Below are 27,387 nucleotides of genomic sequence, written 5' to 3' on the forward strand. Positions count from 1 at the left end.
CCACGCCCCCCGCGGTGTCCTCGAGGTTGGTTGCGCGGGCGCTGGAGAAGGAGACGCTGCCCTTCCGCAGCGATGGGATCCTGGGTGAGTGGCGGCTTTGGTTGAGCCCGCCCGGCGGGCGTCGCGGCAGGGCCTGGGACGGAGGCTTGCAGCTGGCGGGAACCGGGTCTGAGCAAAGGACTGGGTGGGAGCGCAGGTGTCCGGGCTCAGCCGGACTAGAAGGGCCCGGGTTGGAATGAGCGGGTATCCGGGCCGTGGGCGTCGCGAGAGGTGGAACGGAAGGTACCAGGTCAGTGAGGAGATGCCCGGGCCTGGAACGTTGCAGGGGCGCGGGAACCCGAACCTGGGCTGGGAAAGCAGGTGCGCCGGCCGAGGTGTCGCCGGTGGGCATCTGGACGACCCTCAAAGATATTCCGGGGGTCGGGTAAGAGGTGAGGGGGCCTGAACTGTGGCTGCGCAGGGTGATATCCGAGATGAAATGAACAGACCCTGAAGAAGGGGATGTTGCTGCGGCCCAGTGTGGGAGTGGCCCGTGCCCAGCGCCCAGCTTGGTCAGACTTGTAAGCTACCTAATGTGGAATGAAGAGAGACTGGGCAGAGGGTGGTTCAGAGGAATGCCTGGGTCCGGGACATTGATGGGGTCAAGGAGGAAAGGCGGGATGCCCAGGCCAGAGTCATTAATGGGGTTGCCCACTTCAAGGGAGGAGGTGCCCCTGCGCAAGATGTGGGCATCCGGGCTGAGGGTGTTGTAAGTGCCACAGTGGCGGTAGAATGGGGATGTTTATGTCCAAGGTTATAGAGTGACTTGTCCAGGTAGGAATGGCATTGGAAATGTGCAAGGGTGGGGAGCATTGCTACAGGCTGTCATAGAGAAGAGGAGGCTTCTCCTGGGTTGTGTCGGGGGTGAATAGGGCACAGTTGAGCTGAGTCTGTGGATCCGTCCCTGGAGCGAAGCAGGCTTGGGGGCCCCTGTTGTCACCTTGCACGTGCGACTCTTCTCGTTTGGGACAGCTGAGGCTGCTCTTGACTTTCCTGCAGGCAAATACCTGGCCTCCCAGGCTTCTCTCACTCCCGGAGCATGTGTTCAGGCTCACTGTTGTTACTCCTTGTGGGCTCTTCTCGCTTGCGCCCCGAAATCTTTCAGGTGTGGCATGGAGAGGGAGGTGGCAGTTGTAGTGGACAGCTCAGGGGAAACACCATAGCTTTGGGATCCTTTGCAGCTGAGGTCACACCCCAGCTTGGTCAGTTAGCGAGGTCGGTCAGGCCGCTTGCCTCTCATAGCCTCAGTTTTCCCATCATAAGCAATGGGCGTCTGTGAGTGACTAGACTCACAGGCCACCGCTTTCCAGGGAGCGCCTGTTCCAAGCCTGGCCTACAGTAGTAAGCACTTGGGAAATAGTAGCTGCTGATCCCTCGGTGTTCTGGTGTTTTCGTCTCCCCTGCTCCTAGGTCCAGGCCAGGTTGGGGGAGCGGGGGAAGAGAGGGCTGGTTTGTGATATTAACCTGGGCCCCGACCTCTGGAGGTTGCATGGCTCAATTTGCAGCTAAGCAAATTGCAGCTAAGCAAATTAAGCCTCGCAGCCTTGACAACGTGACCGTTTCCTCGGTCCTAGACTGTGCCCTTGCTTGCTGCCCCCTCATGCACACAGCCGAGCGCCAGAGTTAGACTGGTAGGATCGTCCATCCTTCGTCCATCCTTCCCGCTCACTGGGGATAAATGGTTTCTTGTGCTGCTGCAGCGATTTTGGCTGCCATCCCAGGTTGATGGGGTCTGTCCTGGCCTGTGTATTCCTTCCGCTTGAGGTCCCGGGAGACCTTGAAGGCATCCTTGGTTTTTGTCGGGGGGGGGGGGGGGGGGAGGGAGGGGGGGGAGCACTCTGCAGGATCTTGGAGACTGGGCAAAGTGTGCTTAAGATGCTTATGCTCCTTCGCTGGCTTGGGACGGGGCAGGGGGGTACCCAGGGGGTCTCAGAAGGCCCCAGGGGAATGTTGCCCCGGTAGCGTGTGGTCCTGCGGCTTCCAGCTCCGTGTCAGATTTAGCTAAAGGGTTGTATTGAGCACAGAGTCTAAAGTCCAGTAGATCTTGGCCCAAGTCCACATTACCCCATACTAGCTGTATGACCATGGACTCCTGACTTAACCACTCTGATCCTCACATTCCTCATTGGAAATTGGCAAAGATGGGGTGGGGGGGGGGCTAGCTAGCATCTCCTTCACAGAATTGTAACGATTCGGTGAACTAACATACATAGGTAAAGAGCTCAGCACAAAGAACTCAGCACAAAGGGCACACATAGCGTGTAGGAGCTGTTGTTATTTGAGCAAATACCCTGCTTGTTCTCATAATACAGCCCACAGGAAATAAAAACATTCTTGGCTTTGTGGGAGATGAAAAAGGTATAATGATTGCCAGTCAGGGGCATGACCCTTTGGTGGCTTGACAGTTTTGTTTACCCGATGGACCGCGGGGTTTGAAAAGATGGTGAAAGTGTGGCACAAAGCCCCAGGATTGAGGGTGACTGTCCATCTCCCAGGCCTTGGGTCCGTTCTTGGGCCAACATGCCAGTGCTGCTGTCCTCTGCTCCTGGGACTCAGGGCGGGCAGAGGGTCTGTGGGGCATTTGCTGGTGGGTGCAGAAGATAGGGGCCCGATTCTGGGCCTGGCATTGCACTGGTAGGCTTTGCCCCCACCTCATCCCGCAGGACACTCTTAGGGGCATTTCGTTGTGTTCACGTGAGCATATCAGTGTGTCTAACTTGGTCATTCGTCTCTCAGCTCTGTGGAAGGACCCTCTGGTATGTGCATTTCTGTCTTTCTGAGGCGTGGACGGTGCCTGGGACCCAGCCAGCAGCCAGTTGAAGACGTTCTTCTTGGAAGCTCTTGGACCCGACGGCTCTTGCCCAGGGTGCTGGTCCTGCCATGGCGTTCCGGAGGACCGAGGGCATGTCCGTGATCCAGGCCCTGGCCATGACGGTGGCCGAGATCCCTGTGTTCCTGTACACGACGTTCGGGCAGGTAAAGGTTGAGGGGGGGGTGGGTTGTGGTCCTGCCTTTACCCCTCTGGTCTCTAAAACACTGAGGCCCTCATCTCAGGGTCCCTAGCATTTGGGAAAGCTTCCCCCTCATTGTTGCTACCCCAGGTTTCTGGGGTCTCCTGTTTCAGCACAGCAAGAAGGACTAGGTTAGGACTCTGGAGCCCCAAGCCCGCTCTTCACCCTAGGGTTATATGAGCACTTGACCTCAGTTTTTCAGTCTGTAAGAGGGGTCAATGATGCCCTCTCTGCCAGCCTCAAATGTCTGTCACTGACCAGGTCCTTTGACACCTCCTTAAAGCCACTGCAGCTGTTAGGATCATGACCCGTGGAGTTAGGGACACCTCCTGGACCCCAGATGTGATCTGTATGGCCTTGTCATTTTGCTGTCCCCAGTTCCCCCTCTTTACATCTCCGTGGTCCACGTTTCAGAAGTCCTGGCCAGGTCCCTCCCCTTGGGGCGACTGCCTCTCTATCATTCCCGGTCAGCAAATAGTCCCTGAGTGCCTGAGGCACCCTCCACCCCTCGGGTGCTCCCCAGAGCAGCTCTGCCTGCCACGGAGCTCTTTGCCCGCCGCCTCCCCCTCTTCCTGCAGTCTGCGTTCTCCCAGCTTCGGTTGACACCAGGCCTGCGGAAGGTTCTTTTCGCCACAGCCCTGGGGACCGTGGCCCTGGCCCTGGCCGCCCACCAGCTAAAGAGGCGACGGCGGAGGAAGAAGCGGGTCGGCCCGGAGATCGGAGGCGCACATCTGGGCACGGTGCCCCTCCCCATCCTCATGGCCAGGAAGGTGCCGTCGGTAAAGAAAGGTAGGCGTGAGGCAGTGGGGGAGGGCCTGACCGAGAGTCGAGTCCCGGCTGGGCCCCACTTTCGCTGTTGGATCTTGGGCTAGTGACGTCCCGTCTCCAAGCTGATTTCCCCTCGTCTGTGAAGCAGGGATGGCAATAGACCCTTCCCTGAGTCGCCTTCAGGATTTGGTGGGTGATGCGCCCGGGCGCACATGTCCTGTCGGTGGCGGTTGTTCTTAGTATCTGAGGACCCTTCGGGAGCACCTGGGGGTCCAGAGGGGGCTGGTGGCACGCAGCCCAGGGCGGGAAGTCCCCGGCGTGGGAGCAAGAAGGGCCATGTGCTTTCAGAGCCGTATGGTATTCTGCCCCTCCCCTTTTTAAAAGTTAAGGTTGGGGGCGCCTGGGTGGCTCAGCCGGTTAAGTGTCCGGCTTCGGCTCAGGTCATGATCTCAGAGTCTGTGAGTTTGAGCCCCGAGTCGGGCTCTGTGCTGACAGCTCAGAGCCTGGAGCCTGCTGTGGATTCTGTGTCTCCCTCTCTCTCTGCCCCTCCCCTGCTCATGCTCTGTCTCTCTCTGTCTCAAAAATGAATAAAAAACATTTTAAATAAATAAATAAATAAATAAATAAATAAATAAATAAATAAATAAAAGTTAAGGTTGACTCTGTATACAGTAAGTTCACCCTTTTTAGTGTGCAGTTTTTTTGTTTTTTTTTTAAGTTTATTAATTTATTTGGAGAGAGAATCCCAAGCAGGCCCTGCGATACCAGTGTGGAGCCTGAGGTGGGGCTCGATTTCCCGAACCGAGAGATTCAGGAGCAGAAATCAAGAGTCAGACGCTTAAACCTGGGCGCCTCTTTAGCATACAGTTCTTCACGTAATTTTGTGTAACACCCGTAGCCATGCGCTCAATCCCCACCCACCATGTCCCTCGCGGTCAGCCCTTCTCCTCTAACCCAGCCCCTGCCCGGTAGCCTCTGAACTGTTTTGTGTGTGCTCTTGTGGCTTTCAAAGCCCTCGTGGCCCCTGTTTATCTTGTAACCCAGCAGCCCAGCGTTGGCCATGACCTGAGTGTCATGTGACCCTCTTCCCAAGGCAGGAAGTTCTCACAGGCTCACATCTTGGGAGAAAGCTGGCTTAAGAAGCAAAAAAAAAGAACCCCCCCCCCCCCGAGGTGAAAATGATTTTTAATTGTGAATTCTCATCGCAAAAGGGAAGTTTTCCCTTTGCAAGTGGAAAAACGAGTCTTTTGGCTATAGGACCTGAGAATTGCTGAGGAGGCTGGGTTTCTGGCTGGCACTGACCCCTGGGAAACCTGGAGCCGTTTCTGCTCCAGCTTCTCGCCTGCCCTGTACCACCACCACCAGCTCTGGTGTTATCTTATTATCCCCTCCCTACTTTTCTCACTTAAAATAATTTTTTTTGTGTGTGTGGGTGCCTCAGGTGGCTTAGTCGGTTAAGTGCAGGGCTTCAGCCCAGGTCGTGATCTAACGGCTCAGGAGTTTGAGGCCCACATCGGGCTCTGTGCTGACAGCGGGGAGCCTGCTTGGGATCCTCTCCCTCTCTCTCTGCCCCTCCCCCACTCACTTGCATTGTCTCTCCAAATAGATAAACTCTTTTTTTTTTTTTTAATTTTTTTTTTTTTAAGTTTATTTATTTTTGACAGAGACAGAATGTGAGCATGAGCTGGGGAGGGGCAGAGAGAGAGGGAGACACAGAATCCAAAGCAGGCACCAGGCTCCGAGCTGTCAGCACAGAGCCCGACGCGGGGCTCGAACTCACGAGCTGTGAGATCATGACCTGGCCGAAGTTGGACGCTTAACTGACTGAGCCACCCAGGCACCCCAAAATAGATAAACTTTTAAAAAAACCTATTAAAAATGTTTTCCCATGTGTGTACTAAAAAAAAATTTTTTTTGATGTTCATTTTTGAGAGAGAGAGAGAGAAAGAGAGAGCAAGCAGGAGGGGGAGGGCTAGAGAGAGGGAGACAGAATCTGAAGCAGGCTCCAGGCTCTGAGCTGACAACACAGAGCCCGACGCAAGCGGGGCTCGAACTCACAAACTGCAAGATTGTGACCTGAGCCAAAGTCAGACGCTCAACCCACTGAGCCACCTAGCTACCCCGGGGCACCTGGGTGGCTCAGTGAGTTGAGCGTCTGACTTTGGCTCAGGTCATGATCTCGAGTTCGTTACTTTGAGCTCCACATCGGACTCGCTCCTGTCAGCCTGATAGCACAGAGCCTGCTTCGGATCCTCTGTCTCCCTCTCTTTGCTTCAACCCCCGCTTGTGCTCCCCGCCTCCCCCCCAAAAAAGTCATTGTCTCAAATTCTTCTTGGAAGGAGAAGAATTCCAAATCAGTTAGTCAGCGACACAGGGGAAACTGAGTGAGGAGGAGTTGGGGAAGTTGTCAGACCTCATTCTCAGACTTACCTGGCAGATCCGGGGCCTTCTGGGCCAGGCCCTGCACTGGGTGACAGGGACATGGCAGTGAGCAGGATGACATGCAGGGGTGTAGCACTGTGCTAGGTGCATGCACTAGGCAGCCGTCACCCTGCCTTAGAAGGGTGGGGAGTCCAGGCTCCCAGGTGAGGGAGAGGATCGCCTGGAGGTGGGAACAGCCTGTGCACAGCCTCGGGTCAAAGCCTGCGTGACCTTTGCCCTCCTGTTCCTCACAGGCTATGCCAGCCGGAGGATGCAGAGCCCCAGCAGCAAGAGCAACGACACTCTGAGTGGCATTTCCTCCATCGAGCCCAGCAAGCGCTCAGGCTCCTCCCACAGCCTGGCTTCGGTAACTACCTGGGGGAGGGCACCAGGGGTTCTGGGCTCAGTCCCTGGCACAGAATAGGCTCTAGTTGCTGTCCTCGGGGAGCTTACAGACTGGTGGGAAGACGGGAGAAGAGATTGCATTCGGTCTCTTCGTTCATTCATTCATTCATTCGCTCGTCCATCCATGCAGGCTTTCAAAAAAAATTTTTTTTTAGTGTTTATTTATTTTAGAGAGAGACAGAGACAGAATGCAAGTGGGTGAGGGGCAGAGAGACAGACAGGGAGACACAGAATCCGAAGCAGGCTCCAGGCTCCAGGCTCCAAGCTGTCAGCACAGGGCCCGACGTGGGGCTCGAACCCACGAACCGTGAGATCATGACTTGAGCTGAAGTTGGACACTTAACCGACTGAGCCACCCAGGCGCCCCATCCATGCAGGCTTTCAGAGACTGTCACTGATCACTTACCGAGTGCCAGGCATTGGCGAGAGAAAGGTGGATAGGTACAGAAGAGAGGTTTGTGGTCTTGTGGGGAAGATACTGGTCTATGAACATACATACATTCATTCATTCATTCATTCATTCATTCATTCATCAGGCACCAAGCAGGCATTTGTTTTATGCCGGGGACTCTGCTGAGGATATAGAGATCAATGAGAGTGGCTCTGGGCTCATTTGCTCATCTCTTTACCCATCCATTCAGCAAGCTCTGAGCTGGGCTCTGCCCTGGGGACTCAGGGGTGACCAAGAAATAGCTCTTGGCCTGGAGGAGCCCACGTCCTGGGAGGGCAAGAAATTGTGGCGAGTGCGGGCTCTGCCCCACCCTGTGCGTGGTGGGTGCTCCCTCAGTCTTCCTAGTCCTCCCAGTACAGAACCCCAGAGCAGGGAATGGACCCAGGGCGGCTTTTGTTGGAGGCTGCTGGTTCCCGGGCCGGGCGTTGGCCTCCATTTCCTCCCACTTCTACATCTTGTATAAGGGGCCGTCAGGGGCTGAGAGTTGGTGGAAGCAGGCCGTGCTGAGGGTTTGGCCGCCGTGCCAGGGGCCGGCTTCGGGGACGGTCTTCGGAGAGGGTGTGCAACGTGATCAGGCGGTGGGAAGGGCTCGGGTCCTACGAAGAGCCTGGGAGGGCCTTACCCCTTGCCCTCGGGTCCTTGTGCTGCTTGGTGCCCAGATGGTAGCAGTGAACTCATCCAGCCCCACGGCTGCGTGCTCAGGACCATGGGATGCCAGAGGGATGGAAGAGTCTGTGACCGCCGGTGACGGCGATGCGGAGAGTCTCTACATGCAGGGTATGGGGCCAAGAGGCCAGCCTTCGGGGCCCTCCTGGAGCAGAGTCGGGGGAAGAATGGTCTCCTCTCAGGAGCCCATGCTGGGCTCAGAACACTTTTCCGGGTGCTGCTTTGCAACCCCGCTCCTGGACGCCCAAACCCTCATTCAGGGCTGGTCAGCCATTTCTGGACAGGGGACAGTCTCCAGGAACAAACCTGGTCTGAACGGAGGCCTGTCACCTGAGCCACGGTGGAAAAGTGATCAGGGCCGGGCTGATAGAGTCTTGCCCGTTTTTGTCCTTTGGGGGTCCTCCCGCCTCCTTGGTCTCCTGAGCCCCGTCCCGAGTGACACTGCGTGGGGCCCAACTGTTCTCCGCCACTGAGGTCGGACTCTCGCTTCTCTTCCTGCCCGGGCTCAGGCATGGAGCTGTTCGAGGAGGCTCTACAGAAGTGGGAGCAGGCGCTGAGCGTGGGGCAGAGAGGGGACAGCAGCAGCACCCCCACGCCGGGGGACAGCCTGCGGAACCCCGAGACTGCTTCGGAGGTGCTGTCTGAGGTAGGTGGTCCTCTCCTGTGTCTTTCTGAGCTCCCAGCCGTGGAGGAGGTCGGTGGGGGGTTGGAGTGGCAGCCAGCCGCGGGAGGCAGGGTAACAGCCTGGCCTTGTGCCAGGCAGTGGCTTGTCCTGGGTGGGAGTTTTCCCCCCGACCAGGGTGTCGATCCAGCCAGGTCACATACTCAACGTGACGTGCCTAGCACATGCCCGACGCTTAGGAATTGCCCAGTAGTCCATGGTGATGATCACACCCCGATCCCCACTATGTGAGGAAAAGGGGCATTTTATGAAGGACTGGGGGGAAAAATAGCCTGCGTTCGGTTGAGTGGATCACACAGCCTGTGTCCTGTCTTTTCTTTACATGTGCATTTTGGCACTGTTAGTATTTCTGTCTGTTTTTTTTTTTTTAATGTTTATTTATTTTTGAGACAGAGACGGAGCGTGAGTGGGGGAGGGGCAGAGAGAGAGGGAGACACAGAATCGGAAGCGGAAGCGGGCTCCGGGCTCCGGGCTTCGAGCCGTCAGCACAGAGCCCGACGCGGGGCTCGAACCCACAAACCGCGAGATCATGACCTGAGCCGAAGTCGGACGCTTCACCGACTGAGCCGCCCAGGTGCCCCAGTCAGTATTTATTTCAATGTCAGAAAGGAGATAGTAAGAAAGCTAAAATAAAAAATTTTGGCCTAAAGCATAGCAAACACACCTTTTGGGATGGGTGTTTACTGAAGCGTTATCTTGTAACAGTTAAAGACCAGGAAAAAAAAAAAAAAAAGGAAACTATCTGCATGTCAAATCAATAGTGGTCCAGAGTAGGGGCGCCTGGGTGGCTCAGGTCGTGATCTCGCGGTTCATGATTTCGAGCCCTGCGTCCAGCACGGCGCTGACAGCTCGGAGCCCGGAGCCTCCTTTGATCCTGTGTCTCCCTCTCTCTCTCTGCCCCTCCGCTGCTCGCACTCTGTCTTCCTCTCTCAAAAGTAAATCAACGTTAAAAAAAAAAAATTAAAAAGTGGTTAGGAGTACCACGCAGACGTTAAAAGGCTGAGGACACTCTATATAGGCTGATAGGCTGCTGCCTCCGCAATATGTCGTTAAGCGAAAACAGCAAGATGTGGAATGTGTATAGCATGACCTGTGTGTGTCCATGTTGAAAAAGACACATATCCAGGGGCACCTGGGTGGCTCAGTCGGTTAAGCGTCTGACTCTTGGTTTTGGCTCAGGTCATGATCTCATGGTGTCGCGAGTTCGAGCCCCACATTGGGCTCTGTGCTGACAGTGAGGAGCCTGCTTGGGATTCTCTCCCCTCCCCCGCCCCCACCCCTCTCTCACTCGAGCTGTCTTTGTCTCTCTCAAAATAAATAAACTTAAAAAAAAATTTTTTTAAAGACATATCTATGTACATGTGTGCCAGTTGGTAACTGCTGGTATGCATGTGGATTTTTCCTTTCCTCTGGACAGATAACTCAGGAAATTATTAACTGTGGTCTGTGAGGAGTGGGTCTACAAGGAAAGGGGGGAAAGGGGTTTCATGTCACTTTATCATTTGTCTTTCCTGATTTCAAGCCTTGCTTATGGGGAGGGTTTGTATAGGCGATAGGATTGTGGACTGTTTAGTATTTTTTAATGTTCATTTATTTATTTTGAGAGAGAGAGAGATCATGAGCAGGGGAGGGGCAGAGAGAGAGAGAGAGAGAGAGAATCCCAAGCAGGCTTCGTGCTTTCAGTGTGGAGCCTGATGCAGGGCTCGAACTCATGAACCATGAGAGATCATGACCTGAGCCCAAATCAAGAGTCTGGATCCTTAACCGACCGAGCCACCCAGGCGCCCATGGACTGTTGTTGAGTCTTTGTACTTTTCTGTATTTAAACGACAACAACAACGACAAACCTATGAGCTCCTGTCCTCTGCTGGGGCGAGGACAAAGCGGGGGCTCTTTGGGGAGCAGTCTGACGGTCTCTGGAGGGTCAGTCAGGGTCTAGCCAGGAAACGGAAGCAACTTCGGGTGTTAAAAAGGGAGGTTAGCCCAGGGAATTACGCAGGTGGCCCAGGTGAGGGAGGAGCCGAGAGCTTTCGGGCTGGAGGGGGTGTGCCCAGAGCTCAGGAGCCACGGAACCCAGAACCATGGAGGGGGCTTACCACCAGGGGTCGCCCCGTTTGGGCAGGGTGGGGCAGAGATACGGTGTGAGTCAGGACTGGGAGAGGAGTTTCTCTGCCCATTGCCCCACTCCACATCTCCTCCACCTGCGCCTTGGTTGGCCATGAGCCAGTTGGCAGGGGAGCCTGGGAAATAGTTTGAAGTATAAGGATGAGGACATGCCTGGCACCAGCGGAAGGTGTGGTGCCCTCTTCTCTAGCTGGGGACATTGCTCAGAGGCCTGCCACACAAAAGGAGCAGTGTCGCTACAGGAACATCAGAGAAAGTCCCCGGGGGGTGACAAAGCCTCTGGTGCCCAAGGGCTCAGCTGCACCAGGTCACCTCTGCCTGTGGCGGCTGATGGACACCTGCAGGACTCTGTCAGGTCGTGGAAGGGAAGGGAGGCAGTTTTAGTTCCAAAATGGTATTGATTGCTAAGACTGCATCGGAACATTCTAGAACTTTCATCGTCTTCTTCCTGAAAGCGATGAAGAATTCCCTAAAGAATAGTGAAAACTATAGGAATGGAAAAGAGTGGGGGGAAAAATGCCCAGTGTTTGATGCGCAGCTCGTGTCGTGTCACTTGGGCAGAGGCCTTCCGCCTCTCTGCGTGCTGGGGCCCTCGGCGGGATGCCACTGCCAGCCGTAGGACCCCGGCGCACAGTAGTTGCTCGAGAAATGATCTTTAGTGTCAGTATTATTGATGCCTATGACCCTTCATCCAGACATAACCACTTGGTATCCTTCCAGGCGGTTTTCTGTGCTAAAGAATTTTTAACAGGTTTCTTAGAATATTATTCGTATCCCATACGATTCATTTCCATCCAGTTCCATTTTGAATTGTACAATTCATTGGCTTTTAGTATATGGAGGGTTGTGTGGTTATCACCACGATCAGCTCTAGAACATTTTCATCATTTCCCCAAGGAATCCCATGTACTTTGTCAGACCCCCTCCGTCCCTTTGTGCCCCCCAGTCCTAGGCAGCCACTCATCTACTTTTCCTCTCTATAGATTTACCTGTTCTGGACATTTCTATGAACGGGAGTCATGCAATTAGTAGCCTTTATGATTGGCTTCTTTCCTGTGGCATATTTTTTTTAAGGTTCACTCTAACTTGGATCACTACTTCATTTCTGTTTCTTGCTGAGTAATATTCAATTGTATAGATGTACCACATTTTATTTATCCATTCATCCGTTGATGGGCATTTGGGTTTTTGTGGGGGGTTTTTTTGATGTTTATTTTTGAGAGAGGGAGAGTCAGAGCGTGAGCGGGAGAGGGACAGAGAGAGAGAGAGGGAGACACAGAATCCGAAGCAGGCTCCAGGCTCTGAGCTGTCAGCACAGAGCCCGACTCAGGGCTCGAACTTACCAACCGCGAGATCATGACCTGAGCCGAAGTCGGACGCTCAACAGAGCCGAGCCCCTGGGTTGTTCTTACTCTGTGGCCCTCCGGAGGAACGCTGTTACGACCATTTGTGTGCAGGTTTTTGTGTGAGCACGAGATTTCAACTCTCTTGGGTGTGTACCTAGGAGTGGAGTTGCTGGGTGCTGTGGTAACACTATGTTTGACATTTTGAGGACCCTCCAGCCTGTTTTCCGTAATGTGCCATGTTACGTTCCCATCAGCAGTGTAGGCGGGTTCGGATTTCTCCACGTCCTCACCAACACTCCTTTTTGCGTCTTTCTGGTTCTAGGCCTCCTATTGGGTATGAAATGGTTATCTCATTGTGGTTTTGATTTGCATTTCCCTGGGCTAACTGTGCTTCTTGGCCATTTGTAGGTCTATGGAGAGATGTCTATTCGGATCCTTTGCTTTATTTTTAATTAGGCTATTTGTCTTTTTTTTTTTTTTTTAATTCAGTAATTTTATATATAACTCAGCACTCATCATGTTAAGGGTACTGTTAACCCCCTTTATCCGTTTCCCTCCCCGCTGCCCTGGCAACCACGAGTTTGTTTCCTGTATTTAAGAGTTTGTTTTTTCGTTTGTCTCTTTTTTTTGCTTTGTTTCTTAAGTTCCACATATGAGTGAAATCACACGGTGTTTGTTTCTGTCTGACTTATGTCACTTAGCATTATATTTTCTAGATCCATCCACGTGTGGCAAATGGCAAGATTTCATTCTTTTTTATGGCTGAATAATACCCCATTGTATTTATATACCACATTTCTTTTTTTTTTTTTTTTTTTAATGTTTATTTATTATTGAGAGACAGACACAGAGCATGAGCAGGGGAGGGGTAGAGAGAGGGGGAGACACAGAATCCGAAGCAGGCTCCAAGCTCTGAGCTGTCAGCACAGAGCCCGACGCGGGGCTCGAACTCACAAGCTGCGAGATCATGACCTGAGCTAAAGTCAGTCGCTCAACCAACTGAGCCACCCAGGCACCCTCGTAGACCACATCTTCTTTATCCATTCACCTGTGGATGGACACTTGGATTTACGATAGCCAACCTACGGAAGCAATCCAAGTGTCTCCCCATAGATGAATGGTAATATTTTTTTATTATTGACTTGTAAGGGCTCTTCATTCTAGATACAAGTCCCTTATCGGGGACAGGATCTGCAGATACTTTCTCCCATCCTGGGGATTGTCTTTTCACTTTCTTGATGGCATGCTTTGAAGCACAAAAGTTCTTAATTTCAATGAAGTTCAGCCTATCCTTTTTCTCTTGTCATTTGCGCTTTCGGTGTGACCGTGACGGCAGAGAAACGCTCCCTAACCCGAGGCCGCTTCGCAGAGAGAGAACTGGCAGACCTCTGCCAGAGCTACAAGGCTCTGCCGGCCACGTTGTGCGGGGTCTGGTCCTCTCGGGGAGTTGGGCCAAGTGGACGGTGGGTCTGAGGTTCCCTGGGCTCTGCTGGGCTCTAGCTGGGCAGGCTGGGCCGCTTAACCTCCCTTGAGTTTTCCTCCGTGAATCGGGGTCGTAGGCCCACCTGCCTTCAAGGATGCCGTGAGGCTGAGCAGCGAAGTGCCTGGTTCAGGGTGACCACTCAGTGTAAGCAGCCATCTCGGTCATCGCCGTCCTCCTCTGAGCCCTTCCACCTCTGTCCCCAGGGGCCTGAGGCCAGAGCCGGCCCTCGTCTCCTCCCCAGAGTCCGGTTACCTGCAGGTATAGGATCTGGCAGCATTGGTGGAAAACAGAGCCAGGCCTGCTGGGGCCTGGCCCCTTGGTTGAGAAGCTCCTGGGGTCAAAGGAGTGGTGTTTCTTTCCACATACCAGCCTGGAGGCCAAGGGCAGTGAGGAGGTCACTGAGCCACAGGCTGCTGCCCCTCAGGTGCAGGACGGTCCCGAGCACACGCGGTTAGTAGCAACAGTGGAATTGGGAACTGTGGAATAGTGACTGTATTAGTGTTATTACACATGTATACATATCAGATGTCTTACATGATGAGTATCATATTACAGCTTCCACATTGCGTGCATGCTGTGTATCGTATCACAATGACTGTTACAACAGCCAACACATACTGGTCATCACCACAGGCCAGTCTTGTGTGCAAGGCTTTGCATACCCTCTTTCCTTCAAGTTTTCCCTAAAATTCTGGGAAGTAGGTACTCTCATCTCGGTTGACAGATACGGAAACAGAGGCTTAGAATGAAGAAGTCGTCTACCCGAGGTCAACGCCATTTGGAACTGGTGGTGCCGAGGACACAACCCAGGTCTGCTGGGGTCCAGAGCAGCCTTGTTCCGTGCGGAGCCGTATAGCTCATTTAAAGTTTCCTAGAGACCACGCTCAAAAGCGAAAGGAAACCGGTAAAAATCACGTTGATGATACATTTTCTGTGGTCTAGTACCTCCAAAATACTGTCATCTCAACACGCGATCACCGTGGAACATCATGGAGATGTTTCAGAGGACTTTTGTTCGTTCGTTGGTGGGTTTCCGGCTGAAATCCGGCCTGTGTTCATACTTACGGCACATCTCTGTCGGGACAGGCCACATTTCAAGTCTCAGTCGCTCTGTGTGACTGGCTGGCCGCTGTGTTGGGCAGCTCAGGTCAAGATACGTACTCTCGCTGCCGGGCCCCAGAGCCTGCTCCCCTCCCCCCCATCATTGGTGAGGGAAGGGGCTGTTGGCCTGGGGAGCATCGAACCGTCGTTTCAATTGCAGCCAGAGTCACAGCGAAGGGAGTTTGCAGAGAAGCTGGAGTCCCTGCTGCACCGGGCCTACCACCTGCAGGAGGAGTTCGGGTCCACCTTCCCCTCCGACAGCGTGCTGCTGGACCTTGGTGAGCTGGCCTGGTACAGGCTGGGGTGGGATGGGGTGGGGGCAGGGTGGAGGTGGGAGGTGGCGAGAGACCGGGGGGTGGGCTCCCTCAAAGTCCTCAGAGCCTTTGGACTGCATTTGATCACTGCCTTATTGCATAGATGGGGCAGCTGAGGCTTCAAGAGGCAGAGGCATTAGGGGGCCTGGGTGGCTCAGTCCGTTAAGCATCCGACTCTCGATTTTGGCTCAGGTCACGTTCTCTTGAGATCAAGCCCTGCATTGGGCTCTGTGCGGACAGCGCAGAACCTGCTTGGGATTCGCCCTCTCCTTTTTCTTCTGTGCTCGTGTGTGCACGCTCTCTCTAAATAAACCAACTCAAAAGCAAGGTGAAGACTTACTGTGTATATTTAAAAAAAAAAAGAGGCATTCTCTTTTTAAGTTTTCATTTTTTCATTGAGAACATTTTTTTCCTCCAAATTTTTATTGAAATTCTAGTTAGTTAACATATAGCGTCATTTTGGTTTCAGGAGTAGAATTTAGTGATTCTTCACTCTTATATGACACCCAGTGCTCATCACAACAAGTGCCCTAAAGGTTTTATTTTTATTTTATTTTATTTTTAAAGTTTAATTTTTTACTTAGAACGTGAGCAGGGAAGGAGCAGAGAGAGAGAAAAATCCCAAGCAGGCCCCACACTGTCAGTGCAGAGCCAGCCCGACGTGGATCTTGATCCCACGAACTGTGAGATCATGACCTGAGCCGAAGTCAAGAGCTGGGCGCTCAACTGACTGAGCCACCCAGGTGCCCCTAAAGATTTCATTTTAAACTAATCCCCACACCCGACGTAGGGCTTGAACCCCGAGATCAAGAGTCACATGTGCTACTGACTGAACCAGCCAGGCGCCCCGGTGGCGGTCTTTTACACGTAGCAGACAGGAGCAGGGCTTGGTGTGGCCCTGGGAGTCCCTGGCCAGTGTGCTTTGCCCCATCCCCTCGGGAGCAGACCTTCAGGTGTGGACGTTGGCATCTCCCCTGACGGCTGCTCCAGGCTTTTGGTCTGAGCCCTCTTCTGTGGGCACCAGGTAGGCAGAAGGGATGGCTCATGTGGAGATGAGTTGAAAACAGGCCAAAGGGCCAAGGAAAAAGTCGTCTTATTGCCTACTCCTCTGAGGTACAAGTACATGATGTCGCCGAGAGGTCATGAAGATGTTGAGCCAGACGGCCATCGTTCTCCTGGTGCCCGCCGTGTGTCAGACCGCACGCAGTGAGCGGGCCCCAGGACCCTTCTCTGGGTGCTGTCAGCCCCGAGGGGGTGTATCAGACTCCCGTGTCCGGCCCCTCAGCTCTGCCAGCGGCGACGCGGGCCTGGCAAGGGCTGGCTACCTCGACATACCCCGCCATGGCCTGTCTCCAAGTGGCTTTGCCTGAGGAGGAACCCTGCCCCATGTGGCAGAGGAGGCTGGTGGGGCCATTAGGGCCACGGTCTCTGCTTATTTGGGAGACCTTTCCTCAGAGCCCTCGAAGGTCCGGACCCCTGCAGGCCTTGCGTGGGTGGGGCTGGCAATGCCAGGTGGCCCGTGGACTCCCTTGAGCTCTTACCAGTGGCTAAGTTTCAGTTTGTCAGAGGGGGGAGTCTCCTTGCTCGGGGCCACACAGTACAGCGGAGCCTGCCCGTGCAGAGCTCAGGGGCCATCGGGCCCAGGGTGCGGCTGCGTGGCCCCCTCAGCAGCCTCGTCCGCGCCTAACCCCTCCCACCTCCAAGGATGGCGTACCGTTGAAAGAAGCCATTCATTTGAGGCCGTGAGCCCAGAATCTTCCCGCGCGAGTGTTTAGTAAACAGGAGCTGCGTGGTCAGTAGCAGCATCTGGCCCGGAATCGCATGTTGGTAGCTGGGCACGTGCGCATTCCAAAAAGCCCGGTGATTTCGGACTCTCAGCTCAGCCCTTCTCTTCCTGCTTTTCCCAGAGAGGACCCTCATGCTCCCCTTGACAGAGGGCTCCCTGCATCTACGGGCGGATGATGAAGACAGCCTGACCTCTGAGGATTCCTTCTTCTCTGCCACAGAGGTGACCTGGCACGGGGTGGATGGGCAGAGAGGGAGGGCGGGGTGGAGTGAAGTCCAGGCCCCCGTGTGAACTCTCACCGTGAGCACTGGGTCACGGGAAAGCGAAGGCATTTCCTCTGACAGGGGCGGAACTTGGCAGTTACCAAGCGCGGCTCCCTGGGGACTCCACGCACTTGCTGGGCACAGGGGAGCCTGCGAAGCCGGGGTCATAGGTCCTGTGGGTGAGGGCAGGGGTCTCCACCCCCATGGCTGCAGCCCACACTGACCTCTCCCTTCTTAGACTGCATGCCTGTTGCTTGGCGTTAGTCTCCTGTCACGGCCACACGTGTCAGGCCCAGCTGTCCTGCCCGGCGGGGGGTGGGGGGGTGGTGAGAGTGTGGGCACCTGTCCAGCAGATGGTCCCTTTGGGAAGGGCTCCTGGAGACGGGGATGCTGAGGACTGAAATCTAGGCCTCTGGCCTCTTGGCTCATTGTTCCATCTGGCATCCCCTCTGAGATGTTGGCCCTCGGGTGTCCCCTGGGCAGGCACCCTCACCCACTGGGATGCGGTCGGTCGACAGAGGCTTTGACACGACCTTCCTCTTCCTGCACACCCTCCCCCCAGCTCTTTGAGTCCCTGCAGGTGGGAGATTACTCGATCCCGCTCTCCAGGCCGGCCGCCGCTTACGAGGAGGCCTTGCAACTGGTGAAGGAGGGGAAGGTGCCCTGCCGGACCCTCAGGTGAGCGTGTGCGGAAGGAGGCGGGGGGTTGGGGGGGGGCAGGGGGCAGGTGGGTACGCCCTGTCCCCCTCGGAGGCCAGCGAAGCCAGCCAGCAGTGCTTGGTGAGGACTCAGCTGGACAGGCTGGCCGAGGGCCACGGTGCTCCTGACCCAGACGCGGAGCGCTGAGGACGGCCTTAGGTTCCGAGACAGACGGGCCCAGAACTAGCAACCACAGACCCGTGTAATTAGTGAGTTAACCATGATTTCTGCTTCCGCGAAGTTGTCAGAGGGCTCTAGCCATTCTGTTAGTGGGCACTCTCTCTGAGCCCTGTGTCCCAAAGGAATCCGTCCTGGCAGCGGCCCCGAGGCCGGGCTCTGGGGACAGACAGACCCGATCCTTGCCGGGTTCTGTCCCTTCATCGCGCGTAGGACAGGTTGCCTAACCTCTCTTGGCCTCAGTTTTCTTATCTGTGGCATAATTCGGTTTCTTGTTCATCTTAAACTAGTTTTGCCACTTGATATGGAACTCAGAACTTGACTTTTGGCCATGACTCCAGATTTAAGCATGTGCATTTGAAGTTCACTGACTGGGGGGCACCTGGGGGCTCAGTTGGTTAAGCTTCCGACTCTTGATTTCGGCTCACTGTTCGTGAGTTCGAATCCCCTGCTTGGGATTGTCTCTCCCTCACTCTCCGCCCCTTCCCTGTGCTTGCGCACGTGTGCACGCACACACTGTCTCTCTCTCTTTTTCTCTCTCTCTCTCTCAAAATAAATAAACTTTAAAAAGTTCACTGACTGAACATGGCTGGAAAGCCTGGTTGAAGCCTTAGTGAGGTGCATGAGGGTAGCCAGAATGGGCGGGAGCCCCCTGTCCTGGCACTCTGCCAGCTGGGACCTGCTTGGCCATTCCAGGCCCCTGCCAGTGAGGGTCCTTTGCTGGCTGGGGCCTGAAGGAGGCCGAGATCGGCCCGACTCCCAGTGTCCAGACCGGCCAGCTGTACTCAGTGCTCCTGAGGACATGTCCTCAGAGACCAGCTAGTCAGCCTCTTCCTTTGGTTTGGGGGCAGCCGAGCCCTAGAGGAGGGCAGGCACTTGGCCAAAGTCACGCTGCCTGGCTGAGGCGGGGCCACGCACAGCTCCACCCTGACCCCACAGGGGCGTCGCTGGACGGGGCCCAGGGGGTGTGACTGTGTGTGCTTCCCCACAGGACTGAGCTGCTGGGCTGCTACAGTGACCAGGACTTTCTGGCCAAGCTGCATTGTGTGCGGCAAGCCTTCGAGGTGGGTGTCGGGGACGCCTGGGGAGGATGAAGCCGGGGCTGGGGACAGTCAGGAAGGTCTGCCAGGCCTGCTCCCGCCCCTGGCTCCTCTGCACAGACAGAGTCACCTGCCTGGCCCATTATACTGACCTCTCCGCCAGCTTTGGGGGACTGCCAGCCCGATAGCTCGCTCCCCTCCGTTCCTCATTCCTTAGGGTCTTCTGGAAGACAAGAGCAACCAGCTTTTCTTCGGGGAGGTTGGCCGGCAGATGGTGACGGGCCTGATGACCAAGGCCGAGAAGGTAGCTTTTTTCAGGTTTTCTTCTCACCTTGTCTTTTTTATTTTTATTTTTGTAACTTTTATTTGGTTCTGTTAAAAAAAAAAAAAACAAAACCTAATCTGAAATCAAGCTGAGGAACTTTGACTTCATCCTGAAGGCTCTAGGGGAGTTTCCTGGAAAAGGCTTAGGGCGGTTTCCTGGGCTAATTTTTTTTTTAATGTTTTTTTTTTTTTTTTGAGACAGTGAGAGAGAGCACGCATGCACGTGAGCTGGGGAGAGGTGTGTGGGGGAATTGCAGAAGATCCAAAGCAGGCTCTGAGCTGACAGCAGCGAGCCTGACGCGGGGCTCGAACCCACAAACCGTGAGATCATGACGTGAGCCGAAGTCAGACGCTTAAGCGACAAAGCCACCCAGGCGCCCCTCCTGTACTAATTTTTAAAAATATGGACCCGTCTTGCTTTAAAACAAAATTTTTTTTTAATGTTTATTTAATTTTTGAGAGAGACAGCAAGCAGGGGAGGAGTAGAGAGAGAGGGAGACACAGAATTGGAAGCAGGCTCCAGGCTCTGAGCCATCAGCACAGAGCCCGACGCGGGGCTCGAATTCACGGACCGTGAGATCGTGACCTGAGCCGAAGTCGGACGCTCAACCGACTGAGCCACCCAGGCGCCCCTGTTTATTTAATTTTTGAGAGAGACAGAGAGCAAGCAGGGGAGGAGTAGAGAGAGAGGGAGACACAGAATTGGAAGCAAGCTCCAGGTTCTGAGCTGTCAGCACAGAGCCTGACTCAGGGCTTGAACTCACAGACCACGAGATCATGACCTGAGCTAAAGTCGGCCGCTTAACCGATTGAGCCCCCCAGGCTCCCCAAAGACCTGTCTTGCTTTTCACCTGATGATACCATCACGCGGTTTTACACAATTTAGTGACTCTAAAATGCAAACCATCATCGGTCTCCGTGAGCCCCACCTGCCAGAGCCCGAGGTGTTTCTCCTGCTCGGTTTCGTGGACTAATAACCCTTGGACATGGTTGTTTAATTTCCAAAGCGCCCTGCAAACTGTTGGGCAGCTTTATTGTGTCGTTTAAGAGCGTATCTTATCTATCTGTCCATGTCAGCAGGTATGCTTGCTTTTACTGATTGTGCAGTAGTCCGTCGGGAGGGCTGACTGTGGTTCGGCTGGTGCTCCAGTGGATGGACATTACGGTTGTGTCTGACGTTCCCCCGTCACACTGCTGTTCTAGTCTGTCTGTTACGGACCTCTTTAGGTACCTTTGGTTTTCCGTGGGGCAAAACCCAGATGTGGCAATGCCGTGTCTTGGGCCCAGTTAGAAGGGCTTCCCGCTTTGCTGTCTGAAACGCCTTAACAACTTAATGACTGAAGCTCCTGCCAGCTGTGTAACCGTGCGTCTCCTTACGTCTTGGCCAATGCTGGGTCTCAGTGATCCTTTTAATCTGTTGTATCCATTCCTTCACATTTCTTTATTAATAAGGTTGCCTGAGTTGTCATGTTGATCGGTCCCTTGTTGGAGCAAAGCCCTTGAAAATGCCTCCCCCCACCCCCCAGGACTTTCACCTCACTGTCTGAGTAACGGTTCCCAAAACACGCCTCTGATCTCGTTACCCAACTGCCTGACGTGCTCCCTCGCTTCCGCTGCCTTTGAGGTACAGACCGAGTTTCGTTTTGTGACCGGCTGCCATGTACACTTGGCCTCGTCCAGACTGAAGGGCTCAGGCTTTTAGCGTATAGGCTCTTCCAGACGTTCTCCCTGATCCGGGCCTTCGCATATGGCACAGGGTGGTCCCTAAACACCTGAACACTGATCCTCGATGCTGTTGTTGTTAACTACTTTACTGTCGAATACGCACACGAGGGTATAAAAACGGTATCTAGGATTTAATGAAAAGATCAACCCCTGTGTGCCCAGCACCGAGGTTAGGAGGTGGAACTTATACCAGCGTCTGGAAGCCCCCCTCACCCCCCCTTCTTTGCTCTTCCTTGCTTCCCCATCTTCTAAGCCCCTGCTGGCCCGTCTATCTCCTCAGGAGGACTCTGCCAAGAGCCCTTGGGCTCACCCTGCCAGCACACCCACCCTGCACCCCATTTGTGGGTTGCTCTTTGTCACTGCTCTGTGAGCTCCGTGAGGGCCAGGACCACAGCTGTCCCGGCACAGGTGTGCCCAGCCCCAGGGCCTGGCACGGGGCAGGTGCTCCATAAGGGTGCATAATTATTCTCCCAGCAGCCGCTGTTTCCCCGGCAGCGGGCCCTGAGCTTTAGACACGTCTCTACCTCTAGTAGCTCCTTTAGTCCTGACTACACTGTCCACTCAGCAGATGAGGAAACAGAGCCTGAGGAAGGAGAGGAACTTGTCCAGGTCTCTAAGTGTGGGGAGGCTAGAGTTGGCATCTGAACCCAGGTTGGCCTGACCCCAGTTGTGGCCTTGGCCTGTTCTCTGTGGGCTCCCAAGAGAGTGAAGACACGGACAAGTGAGGGGTGGGCAGGTGAGGCTAAGGTGAGTGCCAGGAGCTTAGCAGACGGCCTGATCTCTGTGGCCGCTCCCTGCGAGGCCCAGGAGTACAGCTCTCCTCTTTCTGCCTCCGCTCGGGTGCGGGACGTAGGTTTGGTGAATGGCTGGTTAGCACTCTGGAGAGCGGAGCTCACCTATGCGGAGCCCTGGGACTGGAGCGGGAACCGACACAGCCCCGTTGGGTTGTTGCAGGCAGGCAGAGCTGGGAGGGTGCCCGTCCTGTGGACAGCACCCAGGCTGCAGACTTGAGAAGTCAGACCACTTCGTCACTGTGTGTCCATGGGCCAGACGTGCACCCTCTCCAGTGTGAGTGGGTGTGCCCCAGGGACCTTGTGAGATGGTGTCAGACATGCTTGGCCAGCCCTTATCTTCATCGCCCTCCTTTACGTATGAGGAAACTGAGGCTTCGGGAGGTTAAGTCATGGTCAAGGCCATCCTAGCAAATTCTCTTTAAAACTTAATAGAAATGGTTTTTCTATTTTGTTCTTTAAATGATTATAGAAATACTCATGCTCATTTTACAAAAACCCAACAGATACATAACAGCAAAAAGAAAAACCGTCCCCAACCCCACATGTTCACATTTTGGCGAACATCTGTCTGGTGGCTTCTCCACCCATAGTTCTCTATAAGGGGTGGCAACCTGCCCGTGCGGTCGTGTGTCAGCTCCACCCTGCCTGGCTCTTGGGCACATCGCTGATCTCCCGCAGCCTCGGGATTCCTAATCAGAAAGTGGGTATACTGCTGGGCCATTCCTCGTCAGACCGCACGAATTCGCCGAGTTGGCCCCTATCAGCACAGCCCCTGGCGCGTCCCAGCCTTCCGTGTCCGTAGATGCACGTCCACGTGTGCACGTGGCGTCGCCAGCCCCAGCTCCGCCCCACGGCCCCAGAGAGCGGAGGGCCCGTCCTGTGTGCCGACAGCAGCAGGTCTCGTATGCTATTTATCGTTTAGGCCCAGGCACCGGGCTGGTTGTGTAACAAGCCGGAGCTCCCCGACTCCCCCGGAACCGGCCCGTGAGTGTGGGCCGCAGGTTCTCCCGTTTCACCAGTGGCAGCCGGGGTCGTGCAGATTGGAATGTTTGGCTGCTCGACTCAACCTCCTGTCCTCACGCATCTTTGCAAAGTGAGCTCGCGGTGTCGTGCGCATCTCCCGGGAGGCACCTGGTACTCCGTCGTGAGCTGGTCTGAGACGTGGCGGGGCGCGCTGTTCTTGAACCTCTCCCAGACGTGGCCTGGTGTCTGCAGAGGCGCGTAGCGGTGGGTAGAGGACACTTCTTGCCGGGTGTCCTCCACGGCCGCTGCTCGGGGATAGGCCTCAGCCCTGCCTTGGCTCGTCCCCCAGGCACAGGCCTGCCCCTGCGATCCAGTCCAAGTGAGTCTTAGAGCCTCTCTCATGACCAGAGTGGGTTGTGCTTCTCCCCACAGAGCCCCAAAGGCTTCCTGGAGAGTTACGAGGAGATGATGGGCTATGCCCTGCAGCCTGAGACCTGGGCCACCACGCGGCTGGAGCTGGAGGGCCGTGGGGTGAGTTGGTTTGTGCTGAGCCCCAGTACCCTGGGGTCCCTTGCACCGAACATCCTTGAGCAGGGAAGGGATGCCTGTGCCGAGCTCTGCCTTGATTCTGAGGGTCTGAGGTGGCTCCGTTGCTGTTGCCAGCGGGCCCAGGCTGCTGGGGAGACGGCCCCGGCTGTACCCCATTGCGGCCCAGGGATGTGCCCACTCACCTGTGTGTTCCCACCCAGGCCCCCACACACCCACACCTCTCTGGACTCGGTCTTCCCGTCTGGACAGTGGCCCTGCAGCCTTCAGAGCATCCCTGCCCTCTCACAGGTGGTGTGCATGAGCTTCTTCGACATTGTGCTGGACTTCATACTCATGGACGCCTTCGAGGACCTGGAGAACCCCCCGTCCTCGGTGCTCGCCGTCCTGAGGAACCGCTGGCTGTCAGACAGCTTCAAGGAGACGGTGGGTGGCTGCCCTCCACATCCCACACACGCTCCCGTCACCCCACGCGTTGGCCTGGACCCTGCTTTCCTCCGTCCCTGGCTCTGGGCACCAAGGCTGGGCCCCCTACCCCCGCCGTCAGGCAGCGGTCACCTTGCCGGGCAGGCTTCCCTCCCCCGCTCGATGTGGGGCTGTGGGCTGGACAGACCAGCATCTGCGCTGGAGCAGCTTCCCAGGGGAGGCTGATGTTCTCTGCGCCCGTTTAGAACCCACGCAGTGGGGGGCATTTCCTTCTGCACTGTGGTCTCCCGTGGAGCATTCTGCTCCGTTTTAATGCATGTTATTAAGCCAAGTTAAGACATAGGAAGAAGGAAGGAACAGCAGGAGAGAGTTGAGTGCAGGGCCCCTCAGGCAGCTGTGCTACATGGCCTGGGGCTGGTCTTCTACCCGCAATTTGTAGGCGGTGACCATGGACCCCCACGACCTCTGAATGAGGTGGCGGTGCTCGGCCATGGCCGTTTCACAGCAAAGGGAACTGCGACCCCGGGAAGATCAGCGGCTAGTTGAGGGGCCTGCAGCAGTAAGGGTTAGAGTCCAGGTCAGATTTAAGTGTGACTGGTTCCTAGTTGAGGGGAAGGAAGCAACAGAGCTCAGGCACCAGGCCCCCCTTTCCTGCTTGGGTTGGGGAGAGCTGGGATCAGGGAGGGACTGCAGGCCCGACCTGTCATTCTGAAACCTGGGTGGGATCCCATCTTTGATTTAGGCCCTGGCCACTGCTTGCTGGTCAGTCTTGAAAGCGAAGAGGAGACTGCTGATGGTGAGTGACCCTCGCGGGGTGGGGCGGGGCCCCCAGTGCTGCTGACCAATCCGCACGGCCTGAGCTGGGGGCGGGGCTGCTGGGGGTGGGGCAGAAGAATGCGGCCCCCCCCCCCCCCCCCCCCCCCCCCGCGCGAGGAGGTCCAGTTGAGTCCCGAGGCCCTGCCGTCCCTTCTGGCTTCTGTCACAGCACTGGCCACCTGTCCTGCCCTTTCTCTCTCCCTTTCCCAGGGGGACCTCGAAGGCACACATAGGTACGCTTAATCTCTCCAGGACCCAGCACAGCGTGGGCCCCCGGAAACTGTTGAAGGGCCCGCGGGGAGAGGGCATCCTTGAGGGAGGAAGGGCCCACAAGAGGGGTGGAGGCCGTCGTGGCGAGGCGTCTGGGTGTGGCTGGCGGAGTCACCTCCCTCCCACCCACAGGCGGCTGGTATCTGTACTCCCAGGCAGCGCCTGGCGCTCTGACCGGGCCATGATCTATGGCTCTCCTCTGCCAGCCAGGCCCTGCTGCCCAGCTGATACCAGCTGCCACTGCCGAGTACTCTGGGCACTTCTGGTGCGGAGCCCAGCCCGCCCCCTTCCTCGTGTAGTCCTCACAGCAGCCCCAAGGTTACCCCCCATTCTGCAGAGGTGAAAGCCCCTGTCACTTGCCTGGCGTCACCCAGCGAGCACGTGACTGAGCCAGGCCCCCAAAGCCCAGCTCTTGATATGCCCCTCCCCACCCCCAGCTTGGCCGCGTCCCAGCCCTCAGCCTCACCACTTTTGCAGGTGCCTGATGGCTTCATCTCCCATTTCTACTCCGTATCGGAGCACGTAAGCCCTGTACTAGCCTTTGGCTTCCTCGGACCCAAACCCCAGCTCGCTGAAGTCTGTGCTTTCTTCAAGGTAAACGGAGTGCATGGCCTGCCTGGGCTGCTCCCCGAGAAGGGGTGAGCGGGGGTGCCTGGGGGGAGCCTGGCCGACGTGGGTCCGGAGGAAGCACCAGGCGGGCGGGAGCCTGTGGACGGGTTGGGGGAGGGTCCAGGGGCTTTGGGTGGTCCGGAGGATGTCAGTGCGGGGGGCAGGGGGGCAGGGGCCGTGGCTGAGGCCCAACGCCAGCCCTCCCCCCAGCACCAGATCGTGCAGTACCTGAGGGACATGTTTGACCTGGACAACGTGCGCTACACTTCAGTGCCGGCGCTGGCAGACGACATCCTGCAGCTGTCCCGGCGCCGCAGCGAGATCCTGCTTGGCTACCTGGGGGCGCCGGTGGCCAGCAGCATTGGCCTGAACGGGGCGCTGCCCCGAGAGAACGGCCCCCCGGAGTTGCTCCAGTAGTGGCGGGTGCACGCTCGGGGAGGGGTGCTGCCTGGGTCTTGTCCACACGGCGATGGCAGTGAAAGGGCCGTCTCCTCCCCTCCTTAGGGTTGGTGTCGAAGGGCCTGGGTGTCCCTGGCTGTCAGCGTTGGCAGAGCCTGGGCTTTGGTGGCCTAGGGCAATTGTCCCTGATCATCTGGGAATCCCTGCAAACTTCCTTGGAGAGGGTTGGAGCCCTGGGGGCCTGCCTGACTGCCCTCAGCTGTCCCTGGGCAAAGCAGCAGCTGGACCAGCGGCTTGTGGGGCCTGAGGGAGAGGAAGGTGGTCAGAGAGAGACCTTGTTGTGAGGAGGGGTGGGACAGGCAGAGCCGGAGGGCTGCTGACGACAGGGCTGGGAAGGTAGAGGTGGAAGACGGGGTGCTGGGGCTCTGGTGAAGGCCACGGAAGGCCTGAGCTAGAAGGGACCTGGGCTTTAGACCGTCTCTCGGTGCCCGGTGCCTGCTGGCCCCCACCCCTGCCACCACCCTAGAGACTCTGCAGCTCCAGATTGGGAGGGTGGGGGCCACAGAGTGCCTGGTGTGGGGGGGTACCTTAGACGGGTGGCAGGCCTGGACCATCCAAGGGTGGGACGGGGTGGGTCTGCTTTCCTTGTGCTCACGTCTGGGCAGGGACTGGGCCCTTGGCACACCCAAGCAGGAAACCAGGATGCTGTCCTCTGGCATTCCCTCGTCCTGCCAAAGACTGTCACTTCTCTTCCCCTTTGCCACCACCAAAGATGGAACAGTTGGGGCTGGTCCTCCCGCCCCACCCACCTGCCTCTGTGAGCCTGGAACCCCCTGGGTGGTGCTAGGGCTGAGCTGGAGGCTGCCCAGGGTTCATCGCAGGCCTGTCACCTGTGCTGCCGTCGGGGGCAGGCCCAGGGACCACATCGGGCGGGTCAGAGGATGGACAGGGCTGGACTGGCTCCCCTGCCCTCATTAGGACAAGAAACTTTGCCGGGCGCTTTGCCGTTGGCTCGACGCACAAACGCTCCAGCTGTGCATCGGCTGGTCCTCCAGCCGTCCCCACCTTGTCCCCACATCCGCAGGGTGCTGTGAGCCCTGCAGACTGACTTCACTCAGTGTTTTCACCGGAGGTGGGATGTTTTATTTATTGCCTTAACACTTTATTTTGTGATTCTGCCCCTTTCAGGCTGAGAGGCCTCCCAGAGAAACCGAGTTCTTCCTCCTTGTTCTCCGTACCCCGGAGGACTGGCTCCTCAGACCAGGGCCCCTCTCCCCCGAATGGCAAAGGGGTCCTGGGAGGGAGAGAGAAGGGAAATGGAGAGGGGTGGTGCGGGTCCGGCCCATCGCCTCCCTGCACGCTCGCTCCTGCTCCCCCAGACTGGAGGACCCTGTGTTGAGCCAGGGCTCTGGCCCCAACCCCCCCCTCTCTGAGGCTGGTGTCCAGGAAGGAGCAGCCTCCTGCATGGGAAGGCCCGGGGGGACCCTCCTCCCCTCCAGCCCCACATTCCGTTCATTTGCACTTCCCCTGCACTCTGAATGTCATCTTGAGCCTGGGCCCCCCCCCCCCCCCCCAGCTACTCTGGTTTGCTCCCAGATCACTCAGAGTAGTGTTTTCATTTGTCTTTGTTTACACGTCCATGCACTGCCTCTGGCACTTGATTTGTTGCAGCTTCCAACTTTTGTATGGTAGAGCGTGTGTGCATCGACCTCAAGTCAAATAAATGATTTATTAAACAA

General features: G+C 56.1%; 1 protein-coding gene across 3 annotated transcripts; it reads left to right on the forward strand.

The window, feature by feature from the left end:
* Positions 1–27,387, forward strand: MIGA2 (mitoguardin 2). 3 transcript variants are annotated; one of them, XM_042913265.1, is made up of 16 exons: positions 1–84; positions 2,776–3,015; positions 3,629–3,839; positions 6,494–6,606; positions 7,755–7,872; positions 8,271–8,407; positions 14,658–14,775; positions 16,719–16,819; positions 17,423–17,538; positions 18,728–18,800; positions 18,994–19,080; positions 23,015–23,113; positions 23,420–23,554; positions 24,297–24,350; positions 25,118–25,234; positions 25,460–27,387. In XM_042913265.1, the coding sequence occupies exons 2-16, from the start codon at positions 2,920–2,922 to the stop codon at positions 25,664–25,666; spliced, it is 1,782 nt and encodes a 593-aa protein (XP_042769199.1). In that variant the 5' UTR covers positions 1–84; positions 2,776–2,919; the 3' UTR covers positions 25,667–27,387. The 3 variants fall into 3 exon arrangements, with proteins under 3 accessions (XP_042769199.1, XP_042769202.1, XP_042769200.1); XM_042913268.1 differs by having other exon boundaries at positions 3,671–3,839; XM_042913266.1 differs by having other exon boundaries at positions 47–84; positions 2,821–3,015.

This window comes from Panthera leo, chromosome D4, assembly GCF_018350215.1.
Source record: "Panthera leo isolate Ple1 chromosome D4, P.leo_Ple1_pat1.1, whole genome shotgun sequence".
In the NCBI taxonomy this organism is placed as follows: domain Eukaryota; kingdom Metazoa; phylum Chordata; class Mammalia; order Carnivora; family Felidae; genus Panthera; species Panthera leo.

What these genes read in the sequence shown, in the direction of transcription:
- MIGA2 (XM_042913265.1), top strand. Translation starts at nt 2,920, where the DNA reads ATGGCGTTCCGGAGGACCGAGGGCATGTCCGTGATCCAGGCCCTGGCC. An exon ending in GGAGAGTCTCTACATGCAGG is followed by an intron (nt 7,873 to 8,270) that starts GTATGGGGCCAA and finishes GCCCGGGCTCAG; the next exon opens with GCATGGAGCTGTTCGAGGAG. An exon ending in CTTCGGAGGTGCTGTCTGAG is followed by an intron (nt 8,408 to 14,657) that starts GTAGGTGGTCCT and finishes TTTCAATTGCAG; the next exon opens with CCAGAGTCACAGCGAAGGGA.